The sequence below is a fragment of the Tympanuchus pallidicinctus genome, unplaced genomic scaffold, assembly GCF_026119805.1.
Source record: "Tympanuchus pallidicinctus isolate F22 unplaced genomic scaffold, pur_lepc_1.0 scaffold9, whole genome shotgun sequence".
In the NCBI taxonomy this organism is placed as follows: Eukaryota; Metazoa; Chordata; class Aves; order Galliformes; family Phasianidae; genus Tympanuchus; species Tympanuchus pallidicinctus.
The window spans coordinates 11,558,247-11,582,515 of NW_026294813.1; the positions used below are offsets into that span (position 1 = coordinate 11,558,247).

The window sequence follows — 24,269 nt, forward strand, 5'->3', positions numbered from 1 at the left end:
GTGGAAGAATTCAAGAGTAAAGAAAAGAGTGATTAATTTAAATGCTTGTAAAATTATCAATTTTTTGAGTTTGGATTAAATGAACAGAAATTAATGAAAAATACAAAATGTTTGATGAAAGCTGGATTTTATGTGAAATTCACAGAGTATCTCTGGTACAAAAGGACACAGCATTGAAACAGGCCGTCCAGGGAAGTGGTGGAGTCCCCATTGCTGGAGGTATTTTAAGGGACAGTGGATATGGCAGTAAGGGCCATATCCACTCAATCCTTTACATGTTCACAGAATGGCTTGGGTTGGAGGGAACCTTAAAGCCCAGCTAGGGGCAGGGGTTAGCACCCACAAGAACAGTCTTCCCAGGGCCCCATCCAACTTGGCCTTGAGTGCCTCCATCCACAGCTTTTCTGAGCAACACATGCCAGTCCTTTACTACCCTCTGAATAATGAATCTCCTCCAAACTTTTCATCAGTCTCCCTTCATTTAGTTTAAAACCAGTCCTCCTTGCTCTATCACTATCATACTGCATAGAAAGTGAGCCTCCACCTTTCTTATAAGCTCTCTTAAAACACTGAAGTCCACGATGAGGTCTCCCATGAGCCTCCTCCAGCCTGAGCAATCCCAGCTCCCTCAGTCTATCTTCAGAGGGGAGGTGCTCCAGCTCTATGATCATTTCCATGGCCTTTCTCTGGATCTCCTCCATCAGCTCCATGTCTTTCTTGTGCGGGGATCCCCAGGACAGGCATCAACAAAGCAGAGCAGAGGGGGGCAGTCAGCTCCCTTGCCCTGCTGACAACTGCTCTTGATGCGGCTCCTTTGCACATGGCACTAAGGCAGCAGCTCCTGGTTTATAGGACACACAGGGGAAGCTTAGGGCCTTTAACCGATTCTTTCCTCGCCACCAGACCTGGCAGAGTCCCATGCATCCTCCCAGGAATCATTACGTAGATCACACTCTTTCCTACGCGTGACAGCATAAGGGATGCATGCAGCCAAGGGATGGGTGGATACAGCAGTAGGCTGCTTCAAAGTGCACCATCCCACAGTATGTTCTGTTATGTTCAGATAGCACTGCTTTTTGAAAAGTAATGCTGGAAGAAGCACTCCAAAAAATTCCACTTGGTGTATAATTTTACTTTCACTTTTAGCTGTATCTAGCTATCACTAAGTTTTCCATGAAACGGGGATATTAATTTGCATTCATTTCTGCATGTGAGTGTCACTCATGTCAAATGTAGCTAACACTAGAAAATATTTACTAATCAAGAAGGGAAAAATAAAAAATACTACATTTCAAGTGATCTTACTTTAAACTCTTTGAATGATAGCACTTTGCTCTTGTTAGGACTAGGTATCACAGGACAACAGCAATCCTTCACCCTGGAAACAAGAAAGCAAAACAAGTGATGTTTCTTTGTTCTCTCATCAAAGCATATTCTGCCAGCCAAAGCAACACTAGATGTGTAGAGAAACAGCTGGAAATGATGAGTGTCTCAGAAATGCTGCAAGCCAAATACTTACAGCATCCACACAGATGGACAGTCAAAGAAAAAATGAACAAGGCTTTGTAACAGGCTGGAAGCAACAAAAAGCAGCTGTGGTTTGTGAATTACACTACTTGCATTCTCTGGCTGCAAGAAGAAAATGCATTATAGCTTACCACTTCATCTTCCAGAGGCACACAGCCATTATTAGTGAAGGAACTACCACAAGCAGGACTAGAAGGTACAGCATGTCTGCTGTAAAAGAAAAATACTTCAAAATTATTTTGTTTACAACTTCTCATTTGTTTAATATAGCCTCAGAATCTGCAACAGAAACACAACCAAGTCCATGCACGATATAAGCCAGTAACTCAGCAGTGAAATTGCCTGTGATTGTAAGATATTTTGGCTCTAAGTTCTGGGATATAGCTGTATGTTTTTGGATATCGATTACCAAAACTGAAATATTGCTAGGTTCCTTTGTTTTGCCCTCACATTAACTTCTTAACTGTAAGCATACATTTCCAAAAGCTAAAAGTGTAGGAATCTTACTTAGCAACTACTGGTTTCAGATTTCCTTACAGATCCCCAGAGGCAACATATTTTTGCAGTGAGACAAAGCCGACATAAACTCTGTACCTTCAGTATGGTTAGACCGTATCAGGACAGACATTGCCAGTGTTCTTGCTCTCCTAGGTTTTATGCAGATTAAGGATCTCGGTATTTTCACTTCTGGGTATAGTACATAGCCTTAGACTATTTCTCACAAATAATTCAGACTACTACACGTAGGCCCTGACAAAGAACAAGTGTCCTCTGAAAACTTCCACTAGCTGCTGCCCTCTTGCCCTGTGCCAGCCAGCTTTTGTGTCTCTACCACAAACCACAGCAGGAAATAAATAGTCACACTACATTCTCCTTCTTAGCTTTCCTAGGATAATTATGTCAGTACAAATGTCTGTGCCTAAAGCAGGAGCATGGAAGATAGAACAAAGGTGCAGGATGCAGAACTGCCTCTCATTGGGTACCATGAGCATTTGGGCCCTTTATTTAGTTAGTATAAAGCATGAAGTGTCCTTGCATAACCAACACTTCACCCTTTCCTCCCCCTTCACCCTTACCCCAGGCAAATGTTTCAAAACGAGACATTCCCAACTTGGATCACAAATCTCTCAACTGAGATTGCTGAATTGTATTTTCAAGGAACAGAACTAGATGCAGGTGACTTCATGTTCTGCTTTGGAGATCAAATCTACCCCATTAGTGTACTGCAGTGTTCAAAGAACCCTCTGTTACTGACTTATGAAAGAGTTAGCTTGACAATGGGTTTAAGGACTAGTAAGTAAAGGAATCATAATTAGAAATTCAAAAGTCCATACAGAAGTTCTCTTTTTGCATATTGGTATTTAGTTTCTCCTGTATTATAATATGAATTAAATCCAAATAAAATTCTTCAGTGATCTACCAAACTGGACTCCCTAGGCCGGCAAATCTGCATGAATTATTATACTTCCCAGAAGGATATGCTATGCCTGTGGAATTCTTTTCATTCTAAAATAAAAACGCAGCCAGTTAAAAGCATCAAAATATCATATTGGTATACATATTTCGTTTTCAGAATTAAGTGTTTTCCCTTAAGAAAGGAAGATTATTCTAGCACCCTCCCATCCTTCTGTGGGCAGAAACATTTCTCATTCCCAGTACTCACAGTCATGTGGTGTATCTATGTATCTGAAGTTAATAATGGGAGTTTCTCCTCCACCCGTATACGCTTTAATGGCTAGCTTGTATTTTGTGTTTGACGTCAGGTGTTTCACTGTGTATGTTTTTTCCTCTGGGTTTTCAATTGTGAACTTACATACCACTGAACCACCTAGAATGAAACGTTACAAAGCAATGTAGCTAAACCACTGAAATAACAGAATATTTGCAGTTCCCCTTCTTTGTAATCTGCACACTTTCTTCTGAGAAAAATGATGCATCCTGACTCACTGCCACTGTGCTGTGCTCACATCCCTTCTAGCTGGACTCTGACAGCACAGTCTGTCTTGCAGTAGGCCTTCTGATGACTTGCTGTCAAGAAATACAAGAATTCCTTATACTTCCATTTCCTCTGACTAGAGTTTGATTTGGTGTTTTGCCATTTTCTTCAGAGTTCTGATGCTTTTAAGCTTAGATCAAATTCTTTCAAGTTAATTGGAAGCAAGACATCTCTATCCCAAAATTATACTCTGTCTATTGTGCAACTCCCAGACCCCAGGGAGAGAAGGGTTAGCTTGTTTCTCATGTTCCCAGTCACATCTCTTATCTGCTAGCTCATGCAACTGGAAAGTAGCATTTTTTAACCACTCTAAGTTTAACTGGGATTACTTGCAGAACTGTGGCTCTTCAATGCTTAATTTAAGCGTTGATTAATTTAAGATGACTGAAACATCTAATAATTTTCCTTCAATTCAGCCTATGTTTTTCATCCTGGTGATAACCTAATAGGGAGAGAGATCTGAGAGAAAACATGACTCACCTGGAAGAAGAGATAAGGAAAAAAAAACCTTGAACAACTTGGAAACACATGAAAATTTTAATGTACGAATCATCGGAGCAGTTTCGGACACGAATCATTAAAACCAGAAATGAAAAGTTAAACATGGCTTTGTGCCACCCCACAGCTTAAGAACTGCCTTAAGAACTCCACTGGAGAGCAAAGCAACAAATACTTTCATTATAAAGGAATTCAAATGGGGAATTTCCACAGTGTTCCAATTCTGAAGGAAATAAGTGCTATTCCATCTGTTTCTAAAATACCTAGTAAAACTACCATGCTTCCTATGACTCTCATCCAAGTAGATCACAAACAGATGTTTTGGAAATTCATCTGGAACTCAGATTGCAAGAAGCAGGAATGACTCCTCCTACAGTACTGAAAGAATCCTTTCTGTAGTTCACACTAATGCTGAAGGGACCTACAGAAAAAGGACAAGGAGCTATAAATCCTTATAATGCCAGGACCCTAATTCTGCCCATTAACACCTCAAATATTAGGAAGGAATCAAAAGAAGCAGATGCCAGATTTGCTGGCCCAATATGACCTTTTCAAGAGGCTGCAGTGTAGGCCACAAGGCCTCCCTCTCACCTATATTCATGACAGAACTTCCAAAACCCCAGGGCTCTGATACCTGCAAGAACATGTTTTTTGGATCCTTTCAAATTGCAATCCTCTTGCACAGGTGACACATAAACATGGTAGCCTCTTAAGAAACCAGGCAGTATCTCATCCGTGGGATAAGGATCCCAGTACAGTGTTACTTCATGATAACTCAGTTCAACTTTTTTCACATCAGGGTCAAATTGAGGAGCTGGAAAAAATGAAAATGTCTATTGGACTTGGCATTATCCTTCAATCACATTAATCTTCTCGCTTGGAAAAGTTCTGAATTCCCATGTATATGATATTTTGTATCTCAAAAAGATATTTTGTATCTCAAAAAGATATTTTGTATCTCAATTTAATCTAAAGACTGAACAAAGCCAAAGCACTCAAAAAAATCTGATACCTTCATAGTGTGAGTCTACATAGCACACAAAGCACACATGCACTGCTAATCATAGTCTGATCAGCATGGGCTTGACCTGGTCACAGCACTGGTCTCATATCCTCTGTAAAGGGAATATACATTGTTTTACAACTTGTAAATCATCTATTTCACAGATTATATTGAAACAACACAGCAAGTGCATTTTAATCTAGCTACAGAAGCAGGGCCAAGGAATTCCTCAGTTGGTGGTAGATGAATTCAGCAAATACATAAACTTGAAATGCATTCCCAACTTACGAAGCTCCTTGAGATAACCAGTCTTCTTCTCCAGTAAGGAAACTCTATTAGCAGCAGACGCATAGATGCAGAAATTGTATCTCACCCCAGGAACAAAAGCAGCTAGAAAATAGTAGAACTGATTACAAAAATAGGTTCCCATGATGTAACCTTTTTTTTTTGGTCTTGCGTGGGTTGCTTTTTGTTTTTCTTCTAATGATTGACGTGCAATTTATTTATTGAATACTAAGATGTGCTCAGCCAAACTTTGGTCATTTCATTTCAAAAGTTGAACTCTCAGTTGAGAGAGTCTGGGAAGGCTATATGACTTTATCCATTTCAGTAGTAGGTCACAGTGACTTTCAAAAGGCCGGGAAGGATTTGGATCTAATGGTCACTACCAGGATAAAATCTGCACATTCTCTGGGGAATGCAGAGAGTACTAAGCTTCTCATCGTGCAGTAGATGTTATAATGTCAGTGTAAACTTCTAACCTGTGCTACAGACAAGGCAGAGCTCCATTTTGCAACTCTGTACTTACAGATAACAGTCACTACACTCCTTCAAGATGTCACTTAAAGACACTCAGAAGATTTTTGCTAAAATACTGCTCTGATTTCCATGGCTCAGTGGTGCTAACGTATTTATGGTGTCTATTTTAGCTGCTGGGCAAACCATTATGCCAAATGCTTTTACATAATTATATGTGCACTGCACAAACTTCAGTATTCTACAGGACATGCTTTCTGAATTCCTTTAATGCCCACAGCATAAAAGAGTTTGGACATCAGAAAAAAAATACATTCTGCTTTCATCACCTGATTTGATCAGAGCGCTGGAAGTGTTTGGTCCAAATCTCTTCCACTGTAAATCACAAGACTGCAGGATTGGAAAGTTACACCAATCAATAATGTAACTGTCAGATTTATCTCTGGGCTTCCAGGAAATCAAAATGCCGCCGTCTGTGCCATTAACCTGTTCTTCTTTAAGCTCTGACTTATTGAGCCTCTTTTCAGTGTCTAGGAATGAAAAAAAAAAAAAAAAGCAGTTTCTGTTATTATCCTGCATAAGATCTGAATAAACAAGGGTCAACCATAATAAATAGTTATGCTCTTCCATGATCAGACATATGAGCCCTCTCCTATGCTGAAAGCCAACTGCTCAGGAAACATAAGAAGTTGTTACCATAAATCCAGAAAAAGAATTCAACAGCGAGAAACTGCAGTCAAGAACAGAAAGCCACAAGAGGCTAATGGCATGCACAAGTTTCACTCACGGAGGGCTGGGCTGTCACAGCACATGCTGCAGGTCTGATGCCTAGACTAAGGCTAAGCACGCGTTGCAAAGACTGTGTAAAGCAGACTTTGTCTTAGGAGGGACAGATCGAGGCCCTTGTGTCAATATGCATAGAGTACTGCCCTGTAGGCTGAAATACAGTGATAATTTTCAGATAGCCGTGATTTCCATTTTCAGGTCAGGTTAATTTATTCCCTCAAGATTATAAGTCATAGAATCATGGACTCACAGAATGGTTGGATTTGAATGAACCTTAAAGACTAGCCAAGGGCAATATTTATCCAGCCTCTTGCCCAACACAAGCTCAGGCTGCCCCCCAGGATCCCTTCCAACCCATCTTGAGCACTTCCAGGGATGGGTCACCTCAGGAAACATAAGAAGTTATTACCATAAATACAGAAAAAGAATTCTTTCATACTTTACTCTCTGTGTAAAGAATGCCATCCTAATATCTAAGTTGTATCTCCCTTCTTTTAGTTTAAAGCTATGCAAGGTTTTTCTTTTAGTTTAAAGCTATCCTCCTGCTCACGAGTTCCCTTTAAGTACTGGAAGGTTGCCATTAGGGCACTAGGTAGCCTTCTTTTCCTCAGGTTGAACAACTCCCTCAACCTTTCGTTGTAAGAATGGTGCTATGCCCTATGATCACCTGCGTGGCCACCCTCTGCACCTGCTCCAACAACTCCATGTCTTTCTTGTGCTGGGGTCCCCAGGGCTGGACATCGTACTGCAGGTGGGTCATCAGGACAGAGTGCAGGGAGATGATCACCTCCCTCACCCTGCTGGAATTTTTTGATGTAGCCCAGCATACAGTTAACCCTGTAGGCTGTGTGCTTACTGCTGGCTCATGTCAGCCTCATGAGGCCATCTCTAACTTGCTCTGCTCTTACAGCAGGAGAGATTTTTCTCCCCTTACACCTGCCTAGAGGTTCAGGGATGTGAAAGAAGAACTGGGAAGTCTGGCTGCCAGTGAAGACAGATGCAAATAACTCACCCAGTACTTTAGTCTTCTCTACATGTGTTGAAAGCACTTGTCTCTTCTCGTTTATCAGAGGGGGTACACTCTTCTTTCCTGACCAATATATGTATAGAATCTTTTTTTTATTATTTACCTTGCCATGTTTCCTCTTTGCTTTGACCTTACTGATCTCTCCTCTGCACATCTGGATGACATCCCTGTTCTCTTCCCAGGCCACACATCCCTGCTTTCACTTTTTATCCTTTAGCTTGATCAGGAGGTACCCTCTCAGCCATGCTAGTCTCCTGCCTTCTCTGCTTGATTTCAGGTGGATGGAGAGCTATGGTGCTCTCAAAAATGCAGCCTTAAAGAAGTGCCAGCACTGCTCCACTCCTTCATCCATAAAGACAGCCTCTCTTAATATAAGTGGATATAAAACTCTGGTAATGAAAAGCCAGTTTTAGCTGGAAATACTCCTGCTGTTACCTGTAGCTCCAGGGATGATCAACACCGAAGGATGTGAATAACCAACATTGTTCTTTGCTGTGACACTGATTCTGTAGGGATGATTATCAATGAAAATCCTTGTACTATTACAATCTGATGAAAGAGAAATGTGTTCAGGCTTAAATTGGCCTACTAGTTTTTCCCAGGTTACTTCATATGAAATAATTTCCCCATTCGCTTGAAAATCTGCTTCTTGCTAGGAACAAAAAAGAAATGTAGGTAAACATCAATTACTTAGAAAATTTTCCTGAAGAAAAACACGAGAAAAACAACTTTAAATAATAACTCACATGCATTATTTCTGTAACAATATAAACACTCATTGCACTCATAAGCATAAGCATACTGTTTCAAATGGAAATGCAGAAATACCAGTAATAGGATTTACCTTATTATAATACTTGGCAAAACAGAAGTATGCATGTCTGAAATACCAAGATCATATAGCTAGAAACTTCCTGAAACATGTAATATAAAATATTTTTCTTAGGCTCTTGCCATAAAGTGCACAGAGGCTTGTTAAAGTTAATGAGAGAAGTTTCAAACCCATTTTCAAATAGTTTATTTCCATTTCTGTGCCAATGTCTCACCTTCCAGAACAAGGTCACGTTCCGCCCCCACAGAGCTGGTGTAATTCTTCTCCAGACATCCAGTTTCCCTGATGGAACTGGAGGAAATACAGCAAAACAAAGATGCTTTATTTGCCTCCATTTGAAGACATACAACCCTCCACACTTCTCTTTCCCAATCACTCCAACGTCTTGGCAAAACATCCTTTAACTTCTTGCTGTATTCAGCTTTTACTTCTGAATACTAGTATAGCTCACTTCTCTAAAAATCCTTTCTTTGCTTTCAGTTCCCGGTTGTTTATTCCCACCTCTGCATTGCTTTTCTAGCCCTCAAAGAACACTTTCATCCTCCTGGTCACCTGGATTTTCCACTGCCTGCAGTAGATGAAATTCCAGAGGCTGCTATGAAGGATGATTTAAGAGGCCACCTTCCTAAAGTTTGCTTAGTATGATTCTGCTTTCATGACTGCAACAAGGACTCTCCTCTAGTGGCATTAGTAGCAAGTAGCAAGAAGAGGGATCAGGTGAAGACTCCTTTTTCTATAGACCAGACACACCTTTTTCCTTTGTTCTGAAAGTGTGGGCTTTGCTCCACTCGCTCCATCTCCAGAAATGCTGAGCTGCACCACAACGTACTCTAGCTGTGTAACTGGTGTAGGGCTGCAGTCCACCAAGGGTGATGCGGTTACGGTATAGTTGTGTGTCTGAACTATTGTACTGCAAAACAGAAAAACAGAACAGTCAGAGCTTAGTTTTCCTTCATGAGCAACAAGAAGCTTTTGTTTGAAAAACTGATTTTGCTTCTACTACATACAGTGGCCAGTAAGGCTTGTTTTGGAAAAGACAATAATTGAACAGCAGTCAATAAAAAAAAGAAAAGAAAAAAAAGGAAAAAAGAGATAGTCACGAGTGCTAATGGGAGATGCAGAAAGAGTTGTACAACCTTGTTCAGTGCAACCATCTGAGTAGGAGACTCCTGCAGTGAGTCAAATGACAACTCTTCACATAAAGGCAGACAGAGTTTACTGAGACCTTATCCTCACCATTACCAGGTCTCTTACTCAGCTAATTTAAGCAATGTGCTGTTCTAGACATATGCACAGCATGTATAGCTGCCTTTTCTTTCAATTTTCATTTTTTTTTCCACACTCAATCTTAAAAGATCAAATGAGTTCTTGCAAAAGTGCGCATGCTCCTGTAAAGGCCAACCGCAGCAATGATTTAATCTGACAGCTCTTAGGCAATAGTAAAGACAGAACACAGGTTGCTTCTGATCTTCTTAATGCCTTTTAATATGTTGAAGTCAAGCTGCCCTCATAAGAAAAGGACTACAAAGAAACCACAGTAAATATGCAAAGTGTAAATCAACTTCAGTGTTTGTGAAAGAACTGGAACACGATGACTCTACCTAAACAATTTCAAGGAGGTTTAAGAGGATGGAAAGAAAAACTGTCCTGGGATTTCCTCACTGGAAACCATGCACACTACCATTAAGAACAGCCAGGGGTGTACAGGAGAATTCTGGACTAATATCAAAAAAGTGTGATCCTTCAATACACTTCCATGCCATTTGCTTCTAAGATGATATGAGTTATAAAAGTATGGCAAACAAATGAAGATTAGCAGTAGCTATAATAACAGCAATTATAAGGCCTGTAAGTATTTTCATTTACTTCAGCAGACCATTTGGCAGAGGACAGAGTATATAGACCAGTCACACCATACATTTCAGTCAGCATTACAAGCAGTGTTGGAAGTATGAAGTAACATTAGCAATGGCCAGCCATATGCACCACATAATAAGCATGGAACCTGATAGCAAATAAAATCAGAAAAACATACAAATCAGCATGCTCACAAGACTCAGATTAAGTTAAGATTGCTAAAGAATAATTTTTGCATTAGAATAAATTCAGATTTCATACTAGTTTTGCTTTCCCATCAGGTTGACACACTTCAGCTTGACAAAATAGTTCAATTTCCTTTTCCTTTTGTTCCCAGTGTAACTCAATTTCTGCACCTGTGTATTCTTCCCACTGTTGGAAAGGTGGCAGGGGATAAACTACAAACAAATAGAGAACCTGAGTTAACTCTTGTAAAATATAAAATACACACAAATGTATTTTAAGGTATTTTAGTTGAGCAATTAAAGAAATATTAAACACAGTGTAATTGTTTTCTGCTGCTCTAGGAGAAGTAGACATAAGTTAAAAGTTAATTTCACAATGAAAACGTAATGTTCATAGTCCTGTTTATCCTCCTTGAAGAAGGGGGATTGGACTAGATTTCTTCAAAGGAAGAGATCCCTTCCAAATCATTCTATAATGGTATAAATGTTATACAAGTAGCAAACAAACAAGCAAACAAACAATGGCAAGAAAAAACTTGTCCTGATTTGGAGATATTTTAGAATATCATGCACTTAAATGCTGTAACATAGGGACTGGTGGAATCTTCTGAAGCAGAATAGTGAATAACACTCAACAAGTTCCTACACTCCAGAAACCTGTACCACAGTCTTTCACAATTCTTATTTTAAATGCTACTAGCAATTACCCTCTTGGTAAACATTACCAGTGTTACTTGTGAAAGATTTTTGAGATCTTTTACTGCTTTGTAAATAATACTCAGCAAGAGAAGCAGATTTCTAACTCTGCTATTATCATCTCAGTTCCAAGGAATGAGACTTGGCAATGCAAATGAGTGATATGTGTCCAGCTTTCATCATTGTACTAAAACTTGATAGAGCATAAATTAAAATCTGGGGACTTCCAGACTCCAAGCAATTTGTGCTTTATACACAGTGCCCACAAGCAGAATTGGAAATTATGGACTTCAGTTTTCCTTTATTTACGAATGTTCTACTGTAATTATTTCCAGGATCGGAGAAAACATTAAGAACTTTATTGCCATCACTACTTAAAAGACTGACTCATCGTAAGTATTATATACCATTTCTGTAGCTTGTAACAATCACGAAGACTGGCAGAAGAAAACTGTAGTAAAAACTTGAATGTATGGAGCACATTCAGTGTTAAATATTCAAGACTAATTTCCCATGAAAACTAACTTTATCATAATGCAATGTCATACTACAACCTCCCAGTTTTTTCTTTCTTCCTGCTCCATTTCTTCTTCCCTCAAAAAACTCAAATAATCAACTTGCTTCTATGAAATAAACTTTACAGAGAAGGACTTTTAACATGTTCCTATGAGTCATAAGAAAATAATGTGTCTAATAAACCTGAAATGAGAGCCTGTAAGGAAGGAAGTGCTGCCAGAATGCAATAACTACATCAGCAAACTCCTGGTCCATCAGCCTCTCCACTTCATAAGCAGATAAATCACAGGTTGCTTCCTGCTCCTTTACACAGGCAAGAAAACTGAAGGAGCATGGCAACACTGAGGAGGATGTGATGGGGTTAAAGGACACAAAGACAATTAAGAAGAACTGGAAAGACTGCTGGAAACACAGTAAATAGACAAGTATTTTAAGGTAGAAGTAGTTCACAGAATCACAGAATGGCCAGAGTTGGAAGGGACCTCAAGGATCATGAATCTCCAACCCCCTGCCACAAGAAGGGCCACCAACCTCCACGTTTAATGCTAAACCAGGCTGCCCAGGGCCACATCCAACCTGGCCTTGAACACCTCCAAGGATGGGGCATCCACAACCTCTCTGGGCAGCCTGTTCCAGCACCTCACCACTCTCTGGGTAAAGAATTTCCCCCTGATGTCTGACCTAAATCTCCCCTCCCTCAACTTTAAACCATTTCCCCTCGTCCTACACATATCAACCCTTTCAAAGAGTTGATTCCCCTCCCCTCTGTAGGCTCCCTTTAGGTACTGAAAGGCTGCAATGAGGTCGCCCCACAGCTCTCTTTCCTCCAGCCTGAACAAGCCCAGCTCCCTCAGCCTGTCTTCATAGGGGAGGTGCTCCAGTCCCCTGATCACCTTCATGGCTCTCCTCTGGACCCTCTCCAACAGCTCCCTGTCTTTTTTGTACTGCAGGCTCCACACTTGGACGCAGCATTCCAGATGGGGCCTCACAAGAGCAGAGTAGAGGGGGACAATCACCTCCCTGTCCCTGCTGGCCACCCCTCTTCTGATGGAGCCCAGGATACCATTTGCCCTCCGAGCAGCAAGAGCACACTGTTGGCTCATATTAAGTTTTTCATCCATCAGGACCCCCAGGTCCTTCTCTGCAGGACTGCTCTCAAGCACTGCTCTTTCCAGCCTGTACGGATGCCTGGGATTCCTCCCAAGTGCAAAACTTTGCGCTTTGCTGTGTTGAACCTCATCAGGTTCACCCAGGCCCACCTTTCTAGCCTCTCAAGGTCCCTCTGAATGGGATTCCTTCTTTCCACCATGTCAAACGCACCTTGGTGTCACCACAAACTTGCTGAGGATGCACTCGATTCCTACATCAATGTCATTGATAAAGATGTTAAAGAGCACCAGTCCCAAGACAGACCCCTGGGGGACACCACTCGTTACCGGCCTCCACCTGGACATAGAGCCATTGATGACTAGTTAGGAAATTAAGGGACCAGGGGCACACAAAATAATACAGAACATAGGACCACAGCCACTACTATTTACAGAACATTGCAAAGCTGAAACCGAAGAGAAAGCAGCTAACTATAGCACAGAAAACTAACAAAACCTGAGAAGACAAAACCAGTGACTTCTGCTTTAAGCTGGCATCCAAGTATTAAGACCAAGAAAACAAGGCCTTCCACAAAAAGTTTTCATCAAAGAAATAGAAAAGGACTTACTTCTGTGAGCTACATCAAAAACATCCGTGGCAGTTCCCTTTCCCAGTGGGTTTTCAACAGTCAGCGTGATATTATAGACCCTCTGCTTCCCTATATCCCAAGAACATGAGCACCTCTCAGAACAATTTACCGTGCATGGAACTGAAGATTTGGAAAACCTATTAAAAAACAGGAAGAAAAAAAATAAAAGGAAGAAGAAGAAAAGAAAATTTTTTTGATATAGAACCAAGATAGGTGTGGAAATCACCGATGCCTAAACTAAAATACAGCATCACAGAAAACAAGGCTGCAGTGGTCTATGAGAAGCTACCTAGTTCTCTTCTTAGTCCAAACTAGCATGAATATACTATTCTTGTAATTAGATGAAAGTTTTCTTTGAAGAAGACTTAGTTCATCCTTAGTTGCCAGAAAAGCTAAATTGCTTTAGGTACTTCATCATGGGTTTGCAGATTTTTAAACAAGGGACAGAGTTTATCAGTGATAAAGCATTCCCATGTCTACAGTTATATTTTCAAACGAAACAGCAGTCTCAGCGCATCTGCTAACCTTCTATTTTTGAAACATCATTATATCTGAATGGAAGTGAATGATGCAGAGCTCCTGAAGGTGCTATGATGACTGCCTTCTGGAATCTTTTGATGCAAATTATTTGTTTTAAGAGTTCTCTTCAAGCCTTTTTCTTTGTTGTCCTTGCCCTAAGGTCTCACCTCCCTTCCTCTCCTGTGAGCTTAAATGCCTCCGTAGCAAGAAACCAGGGCCTAGGTCTGATTTGCCAAAGACCTTGACCCAGACTGGTAAGAAAAAACTGTGAGAAAGTCTACAGAGAGATTAAAAATAGAAGAGGGAAAAAAAAGAAACTGAAATTATAGACAGATGTAGGATTGTTGAGATAGCTTGAGAATTCAAGAGGGAAATGGAAAGTTACAAAATTTTAGAGGAAAAAACTAATAAATCTAATGAGGCTAACTGGTGCCTAGCTAGGAAATAGCAATTTTGATAGGCTTTACTGTCAACACAGATTGTGAACAACATGATATTCACTCTTAAATCCTACTTATCTGTTGTGTGCATCATCCAACAAATTAGATTTTATTTGTAAGTTATAAATATCCTGTTTGCAGGTATCTTTATAGGTACTTAAAAATGTTCATACAAATTGATACCAAATAATTGTTATAGCAGGTTTTATCAAGCAGAAGCTGGTCTAATGAAACAACAACTTTGTTACAGGTCATAGCTTAAATAAGCTGATAAGTGAGTTATAAAGAGGCAAGCAGCTAACTGCAACACCGATAAAAATACTTCTATGGATTTTGATGGTTAGAAATAATGTGTTTTGTACATCACAGGCTAGAGTTATTGTAACAATGAGGGGACTTACTGTTCAGACAACTTGTATTTTGATGAGTGACTTCCATAAAGGTAGGTGTCTCGTCCTTGGTCCCAGGTACATGTTATTTCTCTCATGTTCTGAGTTTGGCAGGAAAAATCATGAGGTGCATCAGGTGGTCCTTGTCAGAGGCAATAACCATAAAAAGCAACAGCATGGCAGTTAATGCAAAAAATACCAAAACAAAACAAAACAAAAAAAACAATAAACTCAATGTATTAGCATTCTAGAAATGATGGATGCATACAAAGCCTGCTTAACTACAGATGTCATTATTTCAATTACACTTATTAGGTTATCACTCTGCAGAGATACCAGGACTGCACCCTAAATTAATTGCAATCCAAATGCTTCTTTAGGATGCTTTTCTTTATTACTTGTTGTTATATTAATGCATTAATTAACTTAACCTGTATTGTGTTGGTGTTTTTTTCCATGAAAAACTTAATGCCACATACCATACCAGCTATATTGATATCATTAACGAGATGAATATAAACATGTTTAAAACAAAGCTTTCCATTTAGTAATGTTTTCTACATGCATACATACAGACTTTAAGTCAGAGTTTAACCTGAATTTGGCTAGACCTAAGAGGACAATGACAAGTTACAAGATATCTTTGTCTCTCACCACATCCCTCGCAGCCATTATTGACTTAATAGGAACAGGGAAACATAATTGTAACAAAGCCTTCACTTACTACCAACAAAGAAAACTGCATGCGCAAAGCAATTGTCTTCATGGCAAGACTCTCTACAAAGGACGTGAGGCACTCCCAGAAATGTCACATTCTTTGCAATGAGAAGTCCAACTTGACTATTTGTGCGATTGAAATAAGGAATAGGTGAATTTAAAAAAAATTCCTTTATGATTCGACCTTTCCTTCCAACGCAACAAAGACTGATGTCAAAGCCTTCCTCTATAATTTTTTCATCCGGAAAGATTTTTGGTTCACTGATGTTTGAAGTATCCAGACCTGTAAATTAATGCATAATAACCCATTTCAAAATTTTCTTATGGCAGGAGCCTCACATAACAGAGCATTTACATGAAAATTTGCTAACATATTATCATTCATGATCAATTATTTAATATTCTTCCCCATCAGAGATCAATTAGACATGTAATCACATGTATATTCTGATAAATCCATCCACATATAATTGTAGCACAACAGACAACCTAAGAGGCCTAAATCCATCTTGCTGCCTTTCACATGGGTGAAAACAAGCAGAGCGCATTCAAGAATTGCCTTTACAGATGAACTCTGCCTCCTGGATCCATTGATCCAAACAGATTGATGTTTACCACCAAAATGCCCGCTCTTTTTGATTTAGAGCAGAGGACTGAAAAAGCGACATACTCTGAATCTTTCACAGGTTTGACTAAGACAAGCCAACAATGAATGAATCAGATTGGTAAGGGGATATGGAATATCTATGGCTTTCAATGTTGGACTCCCTGATGGGGGCAAAAATCTGTGGGATTTAAGCTACCTCACAGGCTTTTGCACAGGCTGGGGATAAAATTTTCTCTCTGGTTAAAAATCAGGACATTCCAAATAAGATCTGTAGTGCAGGATCAGCTTATGAAAAGCCTTTATGATTCCTACCTGATTTCAATTATATACATAAAATCACAAAAATCTCACTCCTGAGAATAAAATAGAAACTCTTTCATCTTATCTTCCGTTATATAAAGTGAAGGAGATCAGCAATTTGCATACAATCTAAGCATATTGATTTACTACCAGGATCTTCTCTCATAATTAAAAACCCTTGTTGATCCAAGCAAGAATAGTATTTATTTACAAACCCACAAATCATCTTTTTCCTAAAATAGCCATACATTTTGTCTAAACCAAATTCTCTGGAAATCAAATTGCTTTAATAAGACATACGATGATCCAAAATTAAAATCTTCTTCTTTTCTTCTGATATCATTTGTTTATATTATTAGCCCATTTCCAAGTGACATAGGGAGCTGACTTACTCCTCACTCTCCATGTCTTTGAAACTAATCAAAGCTATGATCCCAAGACAAAACGTGTGTTGATGCATCAGATGAAGAAGCAACCACAACTACGTGCTTCCCTTCCTCTCCCTCAGACGGTGCCAGTGCTTTGTCTGACCTGGTGAAAGCCTACTCTAAAAATTAGGTCGTGACTAGGGCAAGATATTGTATCAAGAAAGAAGGCCAAATTCTACTCAAATTCAAACTGCCATACTACCCAACATATCACACTGCTTTAATGTATGAGCAAGAAAATTCCTAAAACTTTTTGTCCATCAACTTACTAAGGTAGTCTGCAAATTACAAGAAGGGCTGCAAAAAAAGAGTTGGTTAGTGCTCAGAGATAAAAAGAGGTTTGAATGGTTTTTCTTAATTTGATGTTGTTTCCCCTGAGTTGGACTTTACCATTAAAACCACCAGAAAATTAAAATCTAGCTTTGTACTAGAAAAATAAAGCCAATATTGCAAAGGCTTGTTTTGCTCACCCTGGACAGTCTCCCACAGACTCCACTGACTCCAGCTGTTTGATGCTTCCGCTTTGCTCCTGATTCTCACTGAATGTGACATACACTCCAAAGGTAAGTCTGAATCCCACATCCAATGAAAAGGCTTTCCTGATTTATCGAGTGTGGTATTTAAAAACGCCTGCAAATAAAGGTTGGTAAGGCAAATTACTGAAAACACAGCAATATTTAGACACTTAAGAAGTATGACCAAGCAGAGAGCAGGTTCAACTACTTTTGAAAGATGAGTCACTGAAATCCTACCTGCTGCTCATGTTAATTAATGGCTTACAAACTTGCACTAGCAATGGCAGAGAGGCGGAGACACCGGCAAGACTTCTTGGTTTTAACAACAGAGTTATGACTCAGGACATGTTCCACGAGAAACAGGTTAATCCTCAGGGCCAATTTGTGCCTGCTTACACATCAGTCTGCAGACACACTGATGCCTGCTATGTACCTTGTCTTACGCTCTGTGTTACATATCTTTGGCTCTGAACTACAGCAGACAATTGCACTGGCCAGTAGGGAATTATGCATGTATTGTCTTGTTATGGTTCTGACAAACAGCATCAGAGAACAGTACATCAGGCAGAGTAGGAAAACACCCACAAATTTCTCCAAAATGTTTGACTGTTGTGCATATACTGCGCATTTCTTGTGCGTGTGAAAGAACACATATAAAAGTAATAAGAGCTCCATAATAACGGAAGAATGACCCAAGGTATAATGTGAAGTTCAAAAACAGAGCAAAATGCTCTGTAACTTGTCAAACATTATTATATTGAAATGCATAAATTCAAGCTCACAACAACAAATATAAAATGTCTTACTGTGTTCTAAGACAAAGTATTGTATGGAAGTTTTTCATACCATACACATACTACGGACCACCTGGAAGCTGAATGGGCTAGACTAATACACAGCACTGCAACTCAAACTAAGCAGGCCACTATCACGTAGGTAGGTCTCTCTGAAAGTAAGTGTGCTGTTTATTTCCATGGAAACTACAACTGATATCAAGAACACAATAACACTATTTGATAAGGCAAGTTCTCTGCTACAGAATGTATTTTTCAACACAGTCACCACCATTAGCTATATGAACAAGATTTTTCATGCCACACTTATAGAAATCTGCACTAGCAGAGATGCTTCAGAGTTGCTACGACCATGTCTTTGCTAGGAAAATGTTGTCCATACACTACATTTTTCATCATTCTGAGCAGATGGAAGTCAAATCTGCACTGTGGTTGTGGTAGGACAGTCCAGACAAGATTAGCAATGTTCTATAGTCTTCAAAATTGCACAGGGCCTGGTGTTATCATGTTGCAAGAGAAAGGTTGTCTTCTTCTCTGGTCTGACTTTGGTACTTTGATCCTTTGTCTCAGGCAGCACCAGAGCATAGTTGTCAGGGGTCATGATTTGTCCAAGCTCCAGGAAATCCAGATGGATCAACCCATTCTTACCTCAGAAGACAGTGCACATCACTTTACTTGCTAAATTTTTACATCTTGAATTTTTTCTTCAATGGAGAATTCCTATGTTGCCGCTCCATGGACTCATGTTGTGACACCACCTCTTGTCACCAGTAATGATGGAAACTGTCACCTCCAGTTTTGCATTGATTCAGCAGGCCTTGACAAATTTGCACATATATACATATATATATATATGTATCCATATACAAGTTCCCTGGCTGTAACCCTTTGATTCACATAGATGAGCTGATCAAGATACTCTCCATTTTGTGGTTTGACAGCTATGTATGGCCGTTCAGAACATGGCTTATCTTTCATGTCCCACTGTTTCCACTGCTGAAAAGTACCACTGACAAACTCAGTGCTACCATTCACTCTGCAAATGTTCCAAATGCATCAATGAATGTCAAGGAACCTCATTTTTTTCTGCATTTTTTTTTTCCAGTGACACACCTTTTCTTTATACGCACTTCCATGCCAGGTACCCATCTTTCAGACTGCCTCTCTGTTGCCATTTGTGTTGTATACCCACAAAACGTAGTGGGATATTGGTGGGAATGTTGAACCTCTACTGCCATACCACCTCCTCAGATGTGGGGGGCCAACATCACAAAACAGGAGGCATTACTTTTGGACTAACCTTCATATTTGAAAAATACATCTTTGCCAGTGAAAGGTGGTCTCAAGGATTGTATTAGTGCTCATAATTATAAATACATTTTGGAACACAACATGTATTTTAGTTCTCCTTAGAGTAATCACATCACACCCTCAGCATATAGATCTGTATTCAATGAACTGATTCAGAGCCCTGGCTCACCCTAGCAACTAGAGAACTGTTCTCTATTACTTCTTTCTATCTGCAACACCTGCAGCTTCATAATAGCACCTCTTGGAGAAGAATATTGTATATACTTTAAAATTTATTTTCAGTTACAGCACTTACTACTGCAGCCACTGCTTTGAAAGTTACATGGACTGTGCATGTGAGTCTGCTTACACCAAAGCAAAGTATTTTATTAGAAAAGTCTTCAGAAAAAAACCATAAGCAAATACATTCCTGCGTGACAGTGACATCCAAAATATCCTGTTTATTTTCCACTTCATATTTATAGTAACACTATAAACTTGGTCCTTGGATTCAAAAAATTCTTTCTTTCTTCCAGTAAGTTAATAATTTGTTGGAAGAATAGTCCAAACTCCACACCCCCAACGTTCCTCCCCTCCCCCCAGAAATAACCACAATAATTTGGAGTAACAAAGCCCCAGTTTCTGACTTCAAAGTTATATCTACTCATTAGATTCTACCTCATGTATCAAAGTTGTCAAAATCTTCTAGACTACATTGAGCGATGTGCTTCTTCAAACCTAAGAGAAAAAATACTACCAACTAACTGGCTGATCTGGAGTAAGCGTTTTTCTGCTATACATCCTTTCTCACAAATAGCAACTTTAAACAAGTTAGAACACTTTTCCAGTTTTATTAAATCTTCACATGTGTACTTAATATCCCTCTATATTTCAATCAGCAGATGACTCATGAAAAGCTATCCCAAAGACATGTGTTAAATTCCCAAAAGATTTTATCAGATCCAAAGGAAAGGCAATTTCTTGGAAGACCAAAGTTCTCACGCTAAAGTCAAGGACTCAGAAGAAGTCAAAAGCAGACCTAAACAGTAATAATTTGGGTGATAATACATGAGCCTCTTCAAAAAATCCTGCTGTTTCACATGCTAAAGAAAATTAGCAGAATAGGGACTTGGCAAAGGGGATTCCACCACCTTCTTCTCAAACAGACAAGCTGGATACATGGTAATTGCTGACAAGACCAAATATTGGGCTTAAAAGGTCTCAGTCATGCTGAGGCAATACTGTTTGGTTCGTAAGATGAAAGGAGTTGCAGCAATACACAGCTCATGCGTAATTTGTCTCCAGTAATGCTTAGCTATTACATTACCAAAAAACCTGTCTTCGAAAGTGAAATGGTATTTTTCTTGGAGGTTGTCTGTGGGAATTGTGTCTTGGAAGGGAAACAAAATGTTTTAGAATCAGATCTTTTAAGCTTGTCTACTGCAGTCCCTCAATAAAGATATATAAGGCGTATATACATTCTTCTACAGACAGAAATTACCTCTTCAATTAAATGATAATTTTATTTTCACGATATCTGGGCATAACTATAGACCAAGTCTGGCACCTACTGAAATGTGCAGGTACTTCTATTACAGCTTTAGAAATACTCTGCTGTAAATCATAAACCTATACAGCAAGACAATCTGCATATGCATTTGAACATTTTATTATCCTTTAGATTCTTTCATATTGCAAGTATTTACTACAGCTATTTCTTTTTTTAATGCACTTACTGTCCACACAATAGCTTCATCTGCTCGACGGACTTGTATTTCGAAAGACATTAACAGCCCAGCCTTGTGCGCTGACTTGCCAACATCCCACTCCACGAGCAGACGTTGAAGAGCCAAATCCTTGTGAACATTAAGATATGTTACTGGAAACACAAGGGATTCTAGGAGCACAAAAATTACACAAAAATATTAATGCTTATATATTATTTAGTCCTTTGAAGAGTATACTATGAAAGACCAGAAAATCTCCACGCTAGCTTTTTCTGGGAGACATAAGCCAAGGCAGTGGAACAAAGAGAGGGCACAGACTGGAAGAGTGAACACCTGGAAGCATTACAGTACTGGGCAGATAATGGAACACTGGCACAGATTGCATAGAGGGGCTGTGGAGTCTCCTGGGAGATCTTCAAAATCCATCTGGACCCAATCCCGGACATTCTGCTCTGGGTGTTCCTGCTAGAGCAGAGGTTGCAGCAGATGAGCTCCAGAGGTCCCTTCCAACCTCAACCATTCTGTTTTTTCAAACAAGTCATAAGACATACCAAACTCTGCTCCCATCTCCAACAATGGCTCTCCCACTGCTCAACAGTGAACATAACAAAGAAGTTCAGTAAAAAAACCTATGAGATTGTAAAGGAAACTTCTAATCCCGTTAATGTAATTATGAAAAATTGAATTAGGCAATTGCTAAGAACTTTCTCAAAACCCATTTTGATTGTGCATCTTTCTCCAAATTTGTCAGGGTGTGTCCTTTTGTGTCTATCAGTTATGTTTAATGTACTGTTCAAGAAGATCTGAAGCAACAGGAGAGGTTGCCTGGGAGAAAAGGCCGACCCCCCAGCTCACTACAGCCTCCTTCAGGTAGTTATGGAGAGCAATAAGGTCTCCCCTGAGCCTCCTCTTCTCCAGTCTGAACAATCCCAGCTCCTTCAGCCTCTCCTCATAAGCCCTGTGCTCCAGACCCTCACCAGCTGTGTTGCCCTTCTTTGAACCCGTTTCAGGGCCTCAGTGTCTTTCTTGCAGTCAGGGGCCCAAAACTGGACACAGCACTGGAGATGTGGCCTCACGAGGTTCGTAAAACTACTCAGTAACCCTCTGTAACCCCCTCACTATTGTCTTTGGCATGCTATTTAATTTTATTATGCTCTCAATTTACCAGCTACTTTATCAGTATATTTATCCTTTTCTTTACAGCCTATAGAAGTGGGACACCACAACATATTAACAGGGACTGAATCTCAGGAAATTCCAACACTCAGAAAGCCTTCTAATAATTAAGTCAGAAAATTTAGACTAATTTTCGTTCTTTGACCTAATGAAGACTGAGTTAGTTAAGGCAAATGGACTTTGTAGGTCTGGTTTTAACTCCCAGAATAAATTACATTTTAAAAGTCAGATTAAACTCATTTGTCAGGAAGAAAAAAAAAATCTCCTTGAGCAGCAGATTTTTTTCTAGGAGCACTAATTAGCTGAAAACCACAGATCACCTTCTGAGTGGTTGTTCTTAGATGTATGTTTTGTCACCATTCATAAGCAACAAATCACCCATTTCTGGCAAGAGAGAAAACATGAGAGAGAAAGCTAGGTTTTATTGCCTAACCTCTTGGTTTCAGAAACAGGCTTGTGGTACTTCAAAAAATTTTCAAGGAAGTTCACAAACATACATGCACGTGTACCTTCTTCCCTTATGGGCTTTCAAGGCAATACACATAAATATATATATATATGTAAATTAGAAAAAGATGAACATAAGTGACAGCAGGATTTGACAGAGCTTCTGTGAGGTAACTACAAAAATATTTTATGTGAAGAAATAAATCTTCTACTTTTCCAACAGTTGTGGCATTGCCTTTCCATCATTGATTTGCTGCTTGACAGTTGCTTTTGATTGGAAAATAGTAAAAATAATAATAATAATAATAATAATGGCCGTCAGTTTTATAACTACCGCGATGATTTGCTAATGTCTGGAATGGAGTAAACAAAGCTGAGGGCCTGGGAAAAAAGTTTCACTTCACTAAATGATGAGGGAATAGCAATTCTAGGTCTTACAGGAAAAAAAAGAAATATTGTTAGATTCACTGCCAATGACTGACCAGGCAGGGAGCCAGAAGAACCAAAGCAATGTAAAGAATGATACAATTAACTGTGGAAGCAGAACAGCTAATGCATGTCAGAGAAGGTACAATGATCAATTATGTATTCTCACATTCTCCAAACTCTCAACACCAAAACAAGACAAAGGCTGTTAAAATCCCTCTTATGCTGGGGATTTGGCAGTAATGCTACTATTCTGCTATATGTAATCTTTGTTACTCATTTTTTCATCAACATTACCTGTACCTTCACCACCCTGCTGACTGAAGTACCAGAAGGCAAAGCCTCAAGAAGATTCATTTTGGATACAAAATTTGATGGCTGATCTGAATCTCTGGATCCTTACTGTACTTGCATTTTAGGTGTAAAGTATTGAATCAACAGGGGAAGACAGTTAAACCCTGCATAAAGAAGTAAACCTCAAAGGATTTGGACCTTCCAGACAATTTGCAGATACATGACCAAATGTAAATACAGGATTGTAGGTGAGCAAATATTCAGAGAATGACTGCTCTTTGTTTCGCCCTTTCCTGTGTCCTTTCAGATAGCATCCTTAGGAAAATAGTTCTTCTTCACAGAGTAAACTTAAATCTCACAACAGATCAAGCATCATCTATGCAGAAAGCACTGCCATCCTGGATGTACAGTGAAAAGAAAGAGTAAGAAAATGACTCATTTCAGTTACAACCTACTCCTCCTAGGAAATTTAAACAATGAGGGCATCTTAAGACTTGTTCTACTTGAAAGATAACTCAGGCTACATGAACAGCTTTACCAATAACAACAAAGATTGCTACTCCTGAACAACTGCAAGTGAAAACAAGTTACTAGGCTACTGTGATGCAGTAACTGTTTGGACTTGTCTGCATTGCAAATGTTTGCCACTCAAAGGATATTGGTAATAGAATCTCAAAAATCAAGAAACTAGCACCCTGAGTGGAAGAAGCATGCAAATATGAATTTCAAGGATGAAGTGAGGAGGTAGGAAAAAAGTCTGAAATACATACTTTTTTTTTTTCA

The 24,269-nt window shown here is 39.4% G+C and overlaps 1 protein-coding gene across 6 annotated transcripts in view; it reads right to left on the reverse strand.

Moving 5' to 3' along the window:
* OSMR (oncostatin M receptor) overlaps nucleotides 1-24,269 on the reverse strand; it is a 33,088-nt gene that overhangs the window by 1,984 nt on the left and 6,835 nt on the right. For 4 of the 6 annotated variants that reach the window (XM_052670338.1, XM_052670341.1, XM_052670340.1 and 1 more), the window contains 15 exons: nucleotides 21,153-21,313; nucleotides 17,288-17,447; nucleotides 15,490-15,765; nucleotides 14,778-14,907; nucleotides 13,397-13,554; nucleotides 10,544-10,680; nucleotides 9,176-9,335; nucleotides 8,640-8,716; nucleotides 8,029-8,245; nucleotides 6,110-6,310; nucleotides 5,313-5,414; nucleotides 4,656-4,835; nucleotides 3,191-3,355; nucleotides 1,659-1,737; nucleotides 1,306-1,378 (listed from right to left, as the gene is read on the reverse strand). In XM_052670338.1, the coding sequence (XP_052526298.1) occupies nucleotides 1,306-1,378; nucleotides 1,659-1,737; nucleotides 3,191-3,355; nucleotides 4,656-4,835; nucleotides 5,313-5,414; nucleotides 6,110-6,310; nucleotides 8,029-8,245; nucleotides 8,640-8,716; nucleotides 9,176-9,335; nucleotides 10,544-10,680; nucleotides 13,397-13,554; nucleotides 14,778-14,907; nucleotides 15,490-15,765; nucleotides 17,288-17,447; nucleotides 21,153-21,313 (2,276 nt within the window). The remainder of the gene's footprint in view (nucleotides 1-1,305; nucleotides 1,379-1,658; nucleotides 1,738-3,190; nucleotides 3,356-4,655; nucleotides 4,836-5,312; nucleotides 5,415-6,109; nucleotides 6,311-8,028; nucleotides 8,246-8,639; nucleotides 8,717-9,175; nucleotides 9,336-10,543; nucleotides 10,681-13,396; nucleotides 13,555-14,777; nucleotides 14,908-15,489; nucleotides 15,766-17,287; nucleotides 17,448-21,152; nucleotides 21,314-24,269) is intronic. The other 2 variants (XM_052670342.1, XM_052670343.1) reach the window with 2 other exon arrangements.